Source organism: Peromyscus maniculatus, chromosome 23, assembly GCF_049852395.1.
Source record: "Peromyscus maniculatus bairdii isolate BWxNUB_F1_BW_parent chromosome 23, HU_Pman_BW_mat_3.1, whole genome shotgun sequence".
NCBI classification, from domain to species: Eukaryota; Metazoa; Chordata; class Mammalia; order Rodentia; family Cricetidae; genus Peromyscus; species Peromyscus maniculatus.
The window spans coordinates 16,025,290-16,040,765 of record NC_134874.1 but is presented as its reverse complement, the minus strand read 5'-3'; the positions used below and the strand labels follow the sequence as shown (position 1 = coordinate 16,040,765).

The window sequence follows — 15,476 nt, the reverse complement described above, 5'->3', positions numbered from 1 at the left end:
GGAACTGTAGACATGAGCTGCAGTGCCTCATTTTTATTTTTTATGAGTATGTGATTGTCAGCAAAGAAACAAGTTGCCTATTGATAGACACAGTTCACCTCATCAGAATTATATTTAGAGACTTGGCATGGTAGTCAACGCCTGTAATCCCACATTTGGGAAGTTCGAAATGCTCATTTACATGGGGAGTTGAGACCAGCCTCTGGGCTATATTGAGACCCTGACTTAATCACAACAGATGATGTGTACTTAGCATTTGTGCACCAGACACTGTTTTGGTGACATCTCTGCATGTCCTGCAGGCTTTGTTATTACCACGGGGCTAGTGTCCAGCAGTATAGCCTTGATCACCATCCCTCTGGTAAAAATTGTTTCTCAATCTTTCTCTCCCCCATTCCCTCTAATATTTTAATTTTTATTTATGGTTTTTTTTTTTTTTTTTTTTTTTTTGGTTTTTCGAGACAGGGTTTCTCTGTGTAGCTTTGCGCCTTTCCTGGAGCTCACTTGGTAGCCCAGGCTGGCCTCGAACTCACAGAGATCCACCTCGCTCTGCCTCCCGAGTGCTGGGATTAAAGGCGTGCGCCACTACCGCCCGGCATTTATGGGTTTTTTGAAACAGGGTTTCTTTATGTAGCCCTGGCTTCCTTGGAACTCACTCTGTAGACTAGACTGGTCTTGAACTTACAGAGATCTGCCTCCCCAGTGATGGGATTTGGGGCATATGCCACCGCCATTGGGCTTGCTTTATAATTTTTTTGAGACAGGGTCTCTACCCTAGTCCAGGTTGACCTGCAAACTTACTCTCAGGCCTTGACTTTTACATACTTAGTCTCCCGATTCCTGGGATTGTAGGTGCTTGCTACTGTGGCCCTGCTGTTTTCCTTCTGGCTTTAAAACCTCACTGCATAGGCCTGGGGGTTCATGTCTACAACCCCATCCCTCAGGAGAATTCAGACTTGAGGCCAGACTCTGCAAGGCCCTGCTTCAATACAAAACAAAACAAAACAGGGACTGGAGAGCTGGGCTTGGTGGCGAATGCCTTTAATGCCAGCACTGGGGAACAGAGGCAGACAGATCTCTGTGAGTTCAAGGCCAGCCTGGGCTATAGCAGGAGTGCCAAAACAGCCAGGGCTACACAGAGAAACCCTGTCTCAAACAAACAAAACGGAGGTTGGGGGCTGGAGAGAAGGTTCAGTGGCTTAAGAGTGCCTTCTGCTCTTGTAGGAAACCCAAGTTGAGTTCCTAACACCAATGTCAAGGGATCAACTGCCTGTAACTTAGACTAGCTCTAATGGATCACGTGCTGCCCTCTGACCTCCTCAGACACTGCAGCATCATGGCTCACTGACATATGCAGGCAGAACACCTATATGCATAAAGTAAAAATCAACTCTCAAGACGTTAATTCCATAATCGATGTGTGCACATACTCGTATGACATTGGTGTGCAGCACACACGGCCGTCAGGACAGCGCTGTTGAGCAGGCTCTCTGTCCGTCTTTACTGAGAGTCCGGGTGTCTGCCTGTGTTGGAAGAGCCGCTTTCCTCACCCATTGTATTTCCTTGTACTGGATTTACTTCACTTTGGTACTGTAGACAGACCTGTCAGCGACTGTGCCGGGCCTCGTTCTCTCAGTCCTCAGGTGTATCTGGTGCTATGCCCAGTTGTTGGGCCTTTCCCACTAGTCACCCATGAAGGGACACTAGGGCTTCACGGTGACACGGGTGTGGCAGTGTGAGAAGTGTGTCGATAGATAGTAACCAAGTGTGCAGGAAGGCCGTCCTCGGGTGTAGCTGAACACCTTAGGTTTGCAAAGGATGACCTAGTAAGCCCAAGGAGTGTCCTAGGAAAAAGCCGTACACCCATTTTCCACCTAAAATATGACTGGGCTTTGCAGTTTGCTCACATGTGTGTGCATTTTCTATACCTGTTTCTCCTTCATGTTTCCTAGGCGTGGCAATTGCAAAAAAGCAAGTTTAGGATTGGTATGTGAGATAGGTCTCCGCTGCCGCACATACTATGTATTATGTGGCTCAGTACTGAGCGTCTGGACAAAAGTGGAGGGTGTTCTGGCCTCTGTCAGCGGCACAAATGTGAAAATGCAGATAGTGCGGCTAAGAACAGAAGATGGACAACGGATTGTAGGTGAGCTTCCCTACCCTTTTATTGTATTATTATTAATTATTCACATCTAACATCTTAGATTTGTTGCAGATTTATCACTTATCAGTTCTAGTAGTAAGCAAAGAATATCAGAATGTGCTGTCCTTTCTACGATTTGAGAGCAGTTAAACTTGGTTTTTGGCCGGGGGGCGGGGGGGTGGGGGGGGGTGTAGCACACGCCTTTAATCCCAGCACTCGGGAGGCAGAGGCAAGTCTCTGTGAGTTCGAGGCCAGCCTGGTCAACAAAGCATTATTTAGGACAGCCACCAAAACTACACAGAGAAACCTTGTCTCGAAAAAACAAAAGAAAACAAAAAAGAAGATGTGGTTTTTTGGCTTTAGACTCCTGTATTGAATTACCTGCTGCTGCTCCCGCAAGTGCTGGGGTCAGAGCCACCACCATAGCTGCCTGTACCTGCCTTGTAGTGGACATTGTGACCTGGCAGGAGTTACCTCTGCTGCTCTCTGCTCTCCTCTCCAGGGGGCTCCATCAGCCAGGCCGAGGCTGTGCAGCTTCAGGCCATGGCACCGAGGAGGAGAACTTTGAGTTCTGCTGAGGCTAGGACAGCAGGCTGGGTCAGAGCACTGGGTCAGCTAGAGATGGCCTACAAGTGTCCTTCTGACCGCCTCTCTGTGTAGAGGGAAGACTGCTTGCCAGTTAGTACACTTCAGCTCGGGGAGTTTCTGTTGTGAAACTGGTTATAAATGAGTTTCTAGCTGCTGTTTTTTTGTTTGTTTTAAAGAAAAAGCACACTTAGCACATTGAGTACAGATTTCCCACAGGGTAGAACTGGAATTCCCTTCGCCTAGGCCCTGTGCCTCCACTTGCCCTTGTTCTCTTCTGTGTCCATCTCTGTCTTTCCTGATGACTAAGACGAGCGTTTCCACCCTCTCTTAGAGCCGTTTTGTGCCTTATTGAGTGGTAGAAGGCATGGTGTCCGCGAGGTTTATGAGGCTATGCAGTGTTAGATGGGAAGTGCTGTCCTGCACAATTCAGTTTCTGCATCAGGAGATGGTGTTAACACTGGGTACATGCTTGTGTGAGTGCGCTCGTGTGCGTGTGCGTGCGCATGCACATGCACTCTCGCACATTCGCGCACACATCTAGGAGCCTCCCGGGAACAGTTGAGTCCAGTGCTGGCCCCTGTCTGGTTTCTGGGGAGGCTGGTTCCAGTCCTCTGTGCACGCGCACTGTACAGTGCTTCCTGCTGGACCCTACCTCATAGGTTCTCCTTGCTAATTACAGGTTTGATCATTCCGGCAAATTGTGTGTCTCCTCTTGTAAATCTCCTGTCAACTTCAGACCAATCTCAGCAGCTCGCAGTCCAACAAAAACAGCTGTGGCAGCAGCATCACCCGCAGAGCATCACCAACTTGAGCAACTCATAAAGAGCAGCAGCTTCCACACGGTGTTGAATGCTGTGAGAGCATACCACTTGCATAAAATTCAGGGACAGTTTCCAAAGAGTTCTATTTTTTTTTTTCAGTTGTGCTCTCTAGTTAATTTGGGGGGTTACGGACAAACCTGGAATAGGCAGCAACGCTGACAGCAAGCAGAGGGGGGGTCGCGTGTCTTTCCTCTGGCTTCCTTGGGCTGCCTGTGCGCTTTTACTGGGTGAGCAGAGCGGATGTGTGTGCGCGAGCGGATGTGTCAGTCTGTCTGTGAAACGTTTGTAAAACGCTACAAGACCACAGTTAGTTGAAAATGCTTGGACCTTCCCAAACTGGCTTTACTTTTCCTTTCTACAGTGCTCAGGGTTAACACAGTTCATCCTTGTCATTGCTGTGGGGGTTCCCCGGATGCATGTGTTCCAAGTCTCTCAAAACAGAATATATCGATTTGTTTCTTTTCCAACTTAAACAATGTTTCCTACAGCATGAAGTGAAGGGTTGCGTGCCATGCATTCAGGTTCTTTTGTAGCTTTTGTTGACAGTGCATGTCTTTGAAAGCATGTGTAATCAAGATTACCACAGAAGTCACGTTTGGAGAGCAGCATTGGAGATGTACAGCATTGGGTATTGCATTTCTAGTGTTGATACCTGGGTGTTGCTTCTAACCCTCAGCCCTGCCCGCTCCTCCCTGTCCCAGGTTTCTTGTCAAAGTAGTAGTAAGTACATACCTTTTTTTGTGATAAAACTCTTTAAAAGTTTATTTTTATGTGTTAATAGTATTCCTAATTTGTGCTGCAAAAATGGCTATGAGCCTTTTCATAAGTTACGTTTTCCTTAACTTAAACATAGTTTTAGGAAGAAGTATGATTGGCTTCCATCTTGCACACAATCTTTTTTACTTCATTATCTAAATCTGCTTGGTCATTCAAACCGGAAACCGTACTTGAGTTGTAAACTAGACAGTGAGAAAACACTTGGCTTCTGCTGTATGTTGTTGTTGTTATTGTTACCCAGTAACTTGAATATTGTTTAATGTGCTGTAAGACATTGTAGAGATTATCTCCAGCTGTTAAAAATGGTAATGTACAAATGTGAATAGACACTTATCTATAACATGGGTAAGTTTTGTTTCGCCTATAATAGATGTTTATAAAAACCAGTGAGGGGACAATTGGTCTTTGTTTTTCCTCCCAGCTTCCCCTCCCCCCGTTTTTTCTACCCTTTTTTTGCTTGCACATGTTGCACTATTGAAAAATTGAGATTGTATAAATCTGGTTAAAAGCTACAAGATACCAAAATCTTGTGGATGTTGAATAAAAAGTTATTGTACTAATGAAGTGGACTCTTGTTTAGGCCCTCACTGGGGACTCCAGGCGTAGGTAGCAGGGCTCTATAGAACTCGGCGTGGCCTTAGCCTTCCAGGTGGCCTTAGAGTCTGACTGAAGCCCCTTCCTGAAATCTGAGGTGATCTTAAGGACGGGGTAAATGATGGTACTTTTGAATGTGTCTCAAGTTGAACTGTTCTTTTTGTAACTTTGTAAACTTCTCAAAGAACTGGGTGAGGTGTGTGTAGTCACAGAAACCTGATGGAGCGCTTGGGGCTCTCGTTCTCTCGAGTTTCTTCGGTTCAGTTTACCGTAATATTGTTTGAGATTTATTTATTCTTAGTGCCTCAAAGAACAAATGGAGGATGGTTTCTGTTCTTGGGCACATTTTGCCCAGTGGATGCAACTTTGATCCTCATTCCATATATCTCAGGCAGTGATCTCATGAGCATCAAGCAGTATCCCTTTGTGGCCTAGATCCAGCTGGCCACTGAGAGTAGAATTGTGTCCCCTCACAGAACCTCTGAGCTTTGGTTTTGAACTGGTGGACCATTCAGCTTCTTTTGCATGTTAAGGCAAAAGCCTAAGGAAGGGCTTCGTAACTTAACTGTTTCTCCATGAGACCCAATTGCAGAGGATGGGCAGATACTGTGTTCCAGGCTGTTGATGCCAGCCCCTCGCATGTGCAGATGTCTGTTTGGATGGTTTCTGGCTTTTCTGGTGCTTTCAGAGCAGCACCTACAGGACTTCTAACATGTGGTTAGTGGACACCTTACCCGGTGATGATGCTGTGACGTGTGCTCTTGGAGGGAGCACCAAGTCTTAGTGGAAGGGTCTGTCTGTGTTCTGTTTATTTTTGTTGGTTAGTAAGAAAAGACCCACAAATATGAGGCAGACTTCAAAGGCCCTTTCAAAGCAGACTTGAAAAGGCAGGTGGTGTGGGAGAGCAGAAGCTGAGTCACCTTTGCCCACTGTGGTGTGTGTGACACCTGGGATTGGTGTCCAACCCCTCTGGAGGGGAGCATGTGCTGTCTGCACTATGCCTCTACAAAAATCATTAAGTCTGTCACTCACCAGGAAAGCTTCAGCATTCAAGGGTTTCTTGTGTCAAAATCCAAGTCTTCTCAGCTGCTGTCACACAGAGTAGGTCCAGTCTCCCAGAGGATCTGAATGCCACGTCTGCATCCGGGGACCTCACTTAACTCCACCCACCGTAACTCACTGGTCTCTGGGATGCCTTTTCTCCCACTTAAGCAATACAGCTAGCTCTGAGCAGCAGATTCTGTTGTTGGTCCCATCAGTGTTTTCAGAGTTTACAGTCCCGATTGTGCTGAAAATCACTCCCAGGTTCTATGCTGCTCAGGAATGCTTGCTAGGGAGGTCATGTTTCCCTCCTAGCAACCTCTGTGCCACAGGCTTGCCCTCTTTATGGTCAGGTCAGAGAGCTGTCCGTGGTGCAGTCAGAGAAGTATTCAAAGTGTTTATTATGTAAACACAGGTTATCAGAAAACTAGGCAGGCTAAGCAGTTTCCTCTTTTTGCTACTAAATTACAAATCTGCTTTCAGTGTTTGCTTTTTCCTGTGTGTAGATTAGCAAGAACTTGTATCCAAAGCACTGTAGTAGCTGTAGGTGTGTACATATGTGTATTTATTCTTACTCAGCACTTAAGAAACCTTTTTGAGTTGCAACAATAAACCTTGTAATTTGCTCTGTCTATGGAGAGAAAAGTTCTAGATTTCCAAATGCCAGAGGAATTAAAACATTTTAGAGCCATGGTTTTGGCTGTAGCCTCTGGGACAATTATTTGCTGATCTCCAGCCATGTTATTAGAACAACTTCTGAGAGACCAGAGAAGGAACGAGGGCACACTATGTTCGGTTCTCGTCCTGTCCTCGACTTCCCATATTAGCACAGGGGCCTCTGTGGCTCCCTTTTGAAAGCAGGTGGAGACATTCTCATCCTGTGAGACCTTATCCAAGGACCCTGGTACAGAGGGACCTTTATGGACTCTGGCACCTCCTAGGAATAGTGTCCCAGAAAAGCTGCTCTTGGGCCAGGAGCCACACAGTGACTGTGTAGTTAGTTGAGGCATACCGCAGCAAAAGAAACTGCTATGGTGGTGTGTTTGTTAAATGTCCTTCCTATGTGTGTGGACTCTGGTGAACAACACACACACACATACACACACACACCACGTAGGTGCTTTGGCATGCTGTACTGAAATGAACCAAGCATTCCATGTCATGGTTGCAGCTAATTGGGTGGAAAACATTTGCAGGAAAATCTCTCACAAGGCTAGCCGCCGTCTAAAGCAAATGGGTCCCTCCGTAAGTGAAAGAAACATGGAGCTGCAACTTGAACTAGGCGACAGTTTTTGCGAGTACCCATTCTCTGTTGTATGCTGTACTTAGAGATGTACATAGGAGTGTATAGAGAAGCGTGAGTTCTTGTACATTTCAAGTGTAAATTTTGTATCTTGGGCCCCATTCACTTGTTCCTGCTCCCTTTTCCTTTCCCTCCTATTTATTCTTTTCTGGACTCCCGTATGGGGTATTTTAGTGCTTTGTTGTTGTTTTTTTAACATAGAAAACTATAGAAAGCTTCTTAGCTGAATCAGTAGTTGTTGTGTTTAGAGTTTATCTTTGCCTCCTGGCTGTAGGAATCCTGTTGCCCACATTGCCCGCACACCAGGCTGTACTGTCTTGGGATGCACCTGAGTGTGCTCCTGATCCCATCCGTATGTGACTGGTTGTTCTCTGGAAGCTGTAGTGAGCCTGATGCTTTCATAGTTAAGAAATGAAAGAAAGCAAAGCAAAGGACATACTTCTCTAGACCTCCCTGAAGCTCCTTAGAAGCCTGACTAACTCTTGTCTTTTTTTGAGGCCTGCTCCGGTCCCTCAGCCCCTGCCGCCTCTCGGCACGCAAGTCTCTTGAGGAGAGTTCATGTGGCCTTGTGAGCCTGTGCAGATAGTTCAGTGGCTCGTGGCCTGGATGCAGGCTTCCTGTGTGTAAGAAGTTGGATTTCTATGACCTCCACAGGTGATGAGCAGATTACTTTATGACAGACACCAGTAATCTGGTTTTTGTATACCTGGTAAAAATGGAGCAGGCAGGAGATGAGCGTAGAGAGCAGTTGTCCTCCGTTCACACAGTCCTGCAGTGGAAGCTGCCACACCCTTCAGTACCCAAGGCAGGGTCAGTGCGGTCTCACGCCTGTCCTGGCAGGAAAGGCTGTGAGCGCAGATGCCGAGCTCGCTCTGGAGGATTGATGTTGGCGCTGAAGGGCCAGTGGGGACTTGGAGACAGTGCCCACCCTCACCTAGGGCACAGGAGTGGGGTTTTAGTTACAGGCCTTTGAACCCTCAAAAAATGTCCTTTGCAATTCTCAGGAAAGATTTCAGTGAGCATTCACCTTGGTAGACTTGATGACAACTCTGAAAATGGCCTACATTTGTCTGAGTCTTTGGAACTTGGTTGTCATGATTGAAGGTCTGTCACAGGTTACTCCAGCAGGAGTTCCTTCCGCACCCCACCTCCCTTCCTTTGGGGCCTGAGACATAGTTGACTTGTGTCCTACGGCAGCAGCAGCCCACCATCTGCAGGGGTAGAGCAGGGCACGGTTAGCCAGGAGTTCTGTAACCAGCAGTTAACTGTGAAATACACCAGTTAGTGCGGAGAGAGGAGACGGCTGCTTTTGTTGTCTGGCACTTCAGGCCACCGTGAGGCTGAGAGACGGCACGCAAGTCTCTTGAGGAGAGTTCATGTGGCCTTGAGCCTGTGCAGATAGAACCGGAGGACCTTCTACCATGGCAGTGGCTGGCACCGAAGAGGGTGACGGGACTCGATCGAGCTGCTCCTCTGGCTCTACTTCATGTGACTGAGAGAGCTTTTTGGTTTATTTTTGACATAGCACGGTGCAGCCTCACCACTAAAACAATTCACCTTGTTCATAGTTTGTACTGAATTTGCAAACTCGATTACTGCTTTTCAATAACCACTTTTATCATCAACCATGAGGGGCGGGAGAGGTGTACTGTGTCTCTGCAATAAACTTGTGCCAGGTTCTACCTCCTTGCGCAAAGGGTATTTTATATGTAGGCGCTGGTCTTCCTCCTCTGACTCGGGCGTCCGGGAACATCTGAAGGAGTCCAAAGACCCGCAACAGTCAGGTGTGAACTCTGGGGCGGCTTCTGTTGTCCTCGTTCTCTCTGAATTGCTGCTCTGCACAGTGTCCATCTGAAGGAAGGCTACACGCTGTTCCCACCATGCCACACTGCTGCCTTCAGCCTCTCCTGGGAACCTGCTGAGTGCTGCCGTCCTGTCGACCTGTAACTTTCAATCCAGTCTCATGTAATACAAGTGTGTTGGCTTCGCTGAGTGGGCTTGTTGACCCTCGGCCAGAAACACTCAGTCTTCACACTGAAAGTACTCTGTATTTAGGTTTGGTTGTGGTTTGTTTTTTCATTTTTGTTTGAATTTTGTTTTCTGTTTTTGTAAAATTCTTAAATAAAATGAAACAATTAAATACGCTTTTCATTCTTGTGTGGTATAGTTTGGGAGTTCCTGCTGCCCTGTGTCGTTAGCCTCCCTCACCTCAGAGGCTCTTGGCAAGGGTTGAAACTTCTGTGTTGGTCTGGGTGGGCATAGCCTGGTAGGAGAATACTTGCCTGGCGTGTGCAAGGAAGGCCCTAGGCACCCATTGCCTTAGAGGCTACATCGTGGAAGGCACTATAAGGTAGGTGTGGGTTTCTCCAAGGTTGTCCTTTGACCTCTGCACATGTGGTAGTCCAGACACAGACACACAAAAATAGCAAAGTAGATGTTAAAAAAATTAGTCGACTTGCCTGTCTGTGTGCCAGCTTTGGTTGATTCTGTAGGCCTGGGCTGCGTCTTGACATTGGCAGCAAAGGCACGAGGCAGACAGCAGCCACAGGAGGGTGGGGCTTCTCCCCTCCACCGTTAGAGTGCACCCTGGAGCAGAGCCCCTCGTTCCATGTCCAAACAAGGAGTATGACAGTGAAACGCCACGAATGTGGAGCTGGGATAGCCAGTGGTTCAGTGCTTCCTGTATTGTTCACTTAGTCAGAACCGTAGGTTTCAGGTGAACTTTCTCCTTTCATAAGATAAGTTAGGGAATCAGGGCCAGTGAGATGGCTCTAGATAAAGGTGCTCACCGTACAGCCGGGCGGTGGTGGTGCACGCCTTTAATCCCAGCACTCGGGAGGCAGAGGCAGGCGGATCTCTGTGAGTTCGAGGCCAGCCTGGTCTACAAGAGCGAGATCCAGGAAAGGCGCAAAGCTACAGAGAAACCCTGTCTCAAAAAACCAAAAAAAAAAAAGAGAGAGAGAGATGAAAGTCTCTTCAGTATCTAATTTTTATGGCATTGGTGCCATTAATATCTGATTAGAAACAACATTGTTTAACAGAGAAAATGTTTAATGAACAGTTGAGGTGTTTTAGTTTTGGGGCTCTGTGGCTGTTCACAGTTTGGGATTGTTCCTGGGCAGTTATTCTCCCAGTAAGGGCAATTTGCAAGTAAGACCTTGTAGGAATTAGGAAACCTCAGGAATACCCACCAAGGGTCCTTGAAAGGGCTGACTCACCAGTGAGCTGCCGGGAGAGAGTCGGGTGGGAGTCGGGTGGGAAGGAAGCTGGTGCAGAGGACAGAAGAAGGGACGGGACAGCACACACGAGCGTGCATTGGCCCGGGGAACGCGTGTCTGGATCCACATGGCCAGTGGGTCACTTGTGCTCTGTGTGTGTGTGTGTGTCTGTATGTATGTATGTATGTATATATGTATGTATGTATGTATGTTCCCCTCACGCTTACAGGTGAGGCAGGCACAGGGTGAGAGACCTACAAGGTTCAGTGCCTACTTCAATCAAATGCTTGGCTGCCAGGACTGACAAGGGGGAAGGGAGAAGAAACTTGGAGCCAAAGGTAGATTTCTTTTTCTTTTTTCTTTCTTTCTTTCTTTTTTTTTTTTTTTTTAGATTCATTCTGGGGGCCTAGAGAGATGGCTCACGGGTTAAGAGCACTGGCTGTTCTTCAGAGGACTCTGGGTTCAGTTTCCAGCACCCACATGGCAGCTTGAACTGTCAGTTACTCCAGTTCCAGGGGATCTGACAGCCTCACATGGACATACATGCAGGGAAAAACCAATGCACATAAAGATAAATCTTTAAAAAAAAGATTTACTTATGTGTGTGTGTATGAGAGAGAGACAGAGACTGTGTGCACATGGCATGTATAAGTGCCCATAGGCCAGAAAAGGGTGTCAGATCCCAAGGGGCTGGAGTTAACAGGCAGTTGTGATCTGTGTAAAGTTGGTGCCAGTCCTCTGGAAGAGCAAGAAACACTCTTTCTTCTTTCTCTCTTCCTTCCTCCTTCCCTCCCTCCCCTCTTCTTTCCTTTCCTTTTCTTTTCTTTTGGTTTTTCGAGACAGGGTTTCCCTGTGTAGTTTTGGTTCTCGTTCTGTAGACCAGGCTGGCCTCAAACTCACAAAGATCCGCCTGCCTCTGCCTCCCGGATGCTGGGATTAAAGTTGTGAGCCACCACTGCCCAGCGTAAAATAAATCTTTGAAAAAATTTTAAGAAAAATTAAAATAGGCTGGTGAGATGGTTCAGCAGATAAAAGTGACTGCCAAGCAACCTTGACAACCTGAGTTCAATTCCTGAACCTATGTAAAGGTAGAGCCTACTCCATTCACATGTGACATGGTATTGCACATCCATCACACAATAAGAAATTTTTTTAAGCGTAGGCAATAAACTTGATGCCTTAATTCATGCCAAGAAAGGTAGGAGGAATAATTGTCCCGGGATTCTCGCCTCCCAGCCCAGCCTCTCAAAGAGCTGCTTGCTCTGCTCTGCTTTAGGAAAGCAAACTGTTCCCCTCACTCGTTTATAAGCAGGTTGCCTCAGTACTTGGAGCTTCACTGTTTTGCAAAAGCTCCCCTCCCCACCATTTGGCTAAATGGCATGGCTTTCTCTGTACTGCCTCCCCATCGCCATGCCCTTCCAAGCAGCTGCAGAGATTGACAGCTTGCTTACTGGGGGGGGGAGGGGGGGGGCGGCGCGTCGCGGTTCCTTCGAATGCTAATAAAATTGACCTTGAGCTTCCTTGTGAAGAAAAAAAGTAGCAATTGCATATGTGTGGTTTCCAGCATTTGGGAGGCCAAAGAAGGGGGACCTCCAGTTGGAATTTAGCCTGGGCTGCCTAGCCAATTCAGAGCTAGCCCAGACTACATAAGAAGCCCTGTCTTTAAAAAAAAAAAAAGGCTGAGTATCTCACTCAGTGGCTGAGTGCTTGCTTAGCATATTTGAAGCCCTGGGTTCGACCCCTAATACCACCAAACAGCTATATAATGGTAGTTAGTTGAACTTTTATGAAAATAACTAGGCCAGGCATTGATTTTTGTGTTTTCTCCAGCTAGTTTACTTTGATCTTGCTCCTTTTAGCTTGTGTGTGTGTGTGTGTGTGTGTGTGTGTGTGTGTGTGTGTGTATGTGTGTGTGTTCCCCACAACCACTTCCAGCTTCACTCTGGCTGCCCTGACCTGGGTACTGTTACTGACTGGTCCTTCTTGGTGATGGTGGCCAACGTGGGGATCGTGGCATGTTCAGCAGCATGCCTGGCCTGCCCGGGCCATATCCCAGCAGTGACACACTTCTCCAGCCCCGGTTGTGAAAGCCCAGAATATCTAGAGACATTGCTGGATGTCCTCTGATGGACAAGATGACCCTTGCTTGTGAACGAAAATTAGCAAGAACGTGTGCTTGTAGGGTGTGTGTATGGGCAAGCACTTGTGGGTGTGCATTCATGGAGGACGAGCCTGAACAAAGGGCACCACCCCTGAGAGACAAAATAAAACAAATGTTACTCTGCTGAAGGTTGGAATATGTACAATACAATTTCCATAAGTATGAATATTTATCAGCTAGTCATTTGAGAGCATGATGTAAAGAAGCCATCTGTGGAGGCCTTTATGGAGAGGGGAGCTAAAAGAAATGTGCAAAATACTTATTTTTAGAGTCCAATTCTCTGAGAGCTGCCCACTCTGGGTGGTGAGTGCTCTCTGGGTTAGGGGAACGAGAGCCCACCCTGCTGGCCCCAGAAAGGCCACCAAGTTAGAAAGGAGTGTTAAACAGCACACCAAGGTAAGATGATGAGGTGAGTCTTGAACGTTGAATTTATTTTTTGGTTGGGAGTGTGTGTGTACATTCCCATTTGGACACATGGCGGGGTGTTATGGGAGTCAGAAGTTAACAATGGGTGTTTTTCTCCATTACTCTCCACCTATGTATGGAGGCAGGGTTCCTCACTGAACCCAGCTGGCCCTGAGGTCCCTTCTGCCTCCCATGTGCTAGGGTTACAAGTGAGTTGTCACACCCACACAGCTTTTTTTTTTTTTTTTTTTTTTTTTTTTTGTAGACCCTGGGGATTCAAATACTGGCACTCAGCCTTGCACACAAGCGCTTTTTCCAGCTTGCTTTTCTCATGGAGTTGTCCTCCAGCCCTCCTCAAGGTAGACAAGGAGGTGAGAACACACAGTGACTTCTCTTCAGGCTCTTGCCGCCAGACTCTTGTCCCCCGGCCATATTGACATTCCACTTTCTGCAGCAGCTTCTGGGGGAACTTTGGAGGGTCGGCTTGGCTGTGACACAGAAATGCTCTATCCAATCCCTGGTCACCTTTGGTTCCACGTAAGATTGGATTTCAGAAAAATTGATGTAAGTCATAACTCACCAGAGGAACCACAATAAGATAATTAGTTGTAGAAAGTCAGGAAATCCCAATGCGAACCTGGAGTCGAAAATTACTGCTAGGAGTGGAGAGATACTCCAGCTAGGAGAACTGGCTGCTCCTCCAGAGGACCCAAGTTGGGTTCCCAGCACCCACATCTGGTTCCTCACAACTGCCTTTAACTCCAGATTCAGGATATCCAATGCCTCTGGACCTGTACTGTGTACGGTGTACACCCAGACACACACCATGTACTTAATTAAAAATAAGTTTAAGAAAAAAGGAGAGGGAGAGGTCAGACTGCAGTCACCGTGGGGGATGTGCCGTGCACAGTGATCTAGAGACCTTGAAGCAGGCCCTACCTCTGACAGGTGCCACTCTTGGTCATTCCTTCCTCCCTCGAGTCCTCTTTCTATTCCCTGTGCTAGGTTGGCACCACGGACTGTTCAGAGGGTTGCCTTCTGCTGGAAATGGTTCCAAGTGATAGGAAGGCCTTTCTGGGCTGTTTGCTTTATTCTTTATGTATCTATGTGGGTGTCTATGTGCACTGCCCACGGAGGTCAGAGGGGGCATCCAGTCCCCTGGAGCTGGAACTACAGATTGCAAGCTCTGTGAGCTGGGTGCTGGGTACTAAACCCAGGTCCTCTGCGAGAGCAGAAGGTACATTGGGTCACTGAGCCATCTCTCTAGCTTCAAGGCTGAAGTTTACATTGGGGGGGGGCGACAAAAAAATTGGATGTAGTGAGTCCAGAGAATCCTTAGAAATCCATCTGGTAGGGGGAAGCTCATCAGACTCAATCTCTATGAAGAACTGCAGGCAGCTAAGGAACACCGAGTGGGAAATAGTCTTCCCCAGGGACGAGCATGCCAATTCGTTGTGGTATGGGTGCAGCCCTAGGTGCTGGAAGAGGTAAGGTGTGCCCCAGAGTCACAGTAGCCACAGGAGGAGCTCCATAAGAGCCATTCTGTTTCTCTAGCCTCCATGCTTTAAGAAAGAACGAACTCCATCCTGTAAGGGCAGTAAGGGCTCACTGGGTGCAGAGGCTTGCCACCAAGCCCAAGGATCTGGAAGTTGACTCCTGGAAGTTGTCCTGTGACCTCTACACATCTACACAATAAATAAATGTGAAGCAAATGTTTGGATTTAGTGCCGTACACCTCCTAGCTGGGAGCCAGTCTGGTCTGTAGAGTGAGTTCCAGGTCAGCTAGGACTACATAGTAACTCTGCCCAACTTAAAAAAAGGAAGGACAAACCACCTTCCCACTTGCCGAGGACAGCAGGATGGTATAGCAAGCCCAGAAGAGCCACCTGAGCTCTCGAGAGGGTTCCGACAGATCCAGGGACTTCTCTCCTGATGTCCACTTCCTCTCCAACTGCGCTCTACTCTCTCCACTAGCCTTCCCTATCCAACCCCAGAAGTCTCACTGACATGCCCATTACACTCATAGGGAGACATTCCAGACCCTTCTACACCCACTTGTGAAAAGGTTTCTACTGGGGCCAGGTGTCGTGGTGCATGTCTGTATCCTGGCACTCGGGACTGAAGGACAAAGACGTCAAGCCTGGCTTGGCCTATAAAGAGAGACACTCATACAGTCACAGACTGGAGTGAATTTCATATAGTCACTGTTTAATTATATATATGCATATATACATCATATTATATATGCATGCATTTATATATGTGTGTATGTATACACACACACACACACACACACACACACACGTTTCTGTACTCTCCTTTAAGACAGGGTCACACTAGTTAAGTACATACTATATAACTGGCCTAGAGCTCATCATGTAGACCTGGTTGGATCCCATAGAGATCTGCCTGTTTCTGCCTCCTG

At 47.3% G+C, this 15,476-nt stretch overlaps 1 protein-coding gene across 17 annotated transcripts in view; it reads left to right on the top strand.

Moving 5' to 3' along the window:
* Positions 1–9,407, top strand: part of Sbno1 (strawberry notch homolog 1) — a 53,631-nt gene extending 44,224 nt beyond the window's left edge. For all 17 annotated transcript variants that reach the window (XM_042268073.2, XM_076561267.1, XM_076561276.1 and 14 more), the window contains 2 exons: positions 1,953–2,146; positions 3,411–9,407. In XM_042268073.2, the coding sequence (XP_042124007.2) occupies positions 1,953–2,146; positions 3,411–3,553 (337 nt within the window). In that variant the 3' untranslated portion in view covers positions 3,554–9,407. The remainder of the gene's footprint in view (positions 1–1,952; positions 2,147–3,410) is intronic.
* Positions 9,408–15,476: the final 6,069 nt, after the last annotated feature.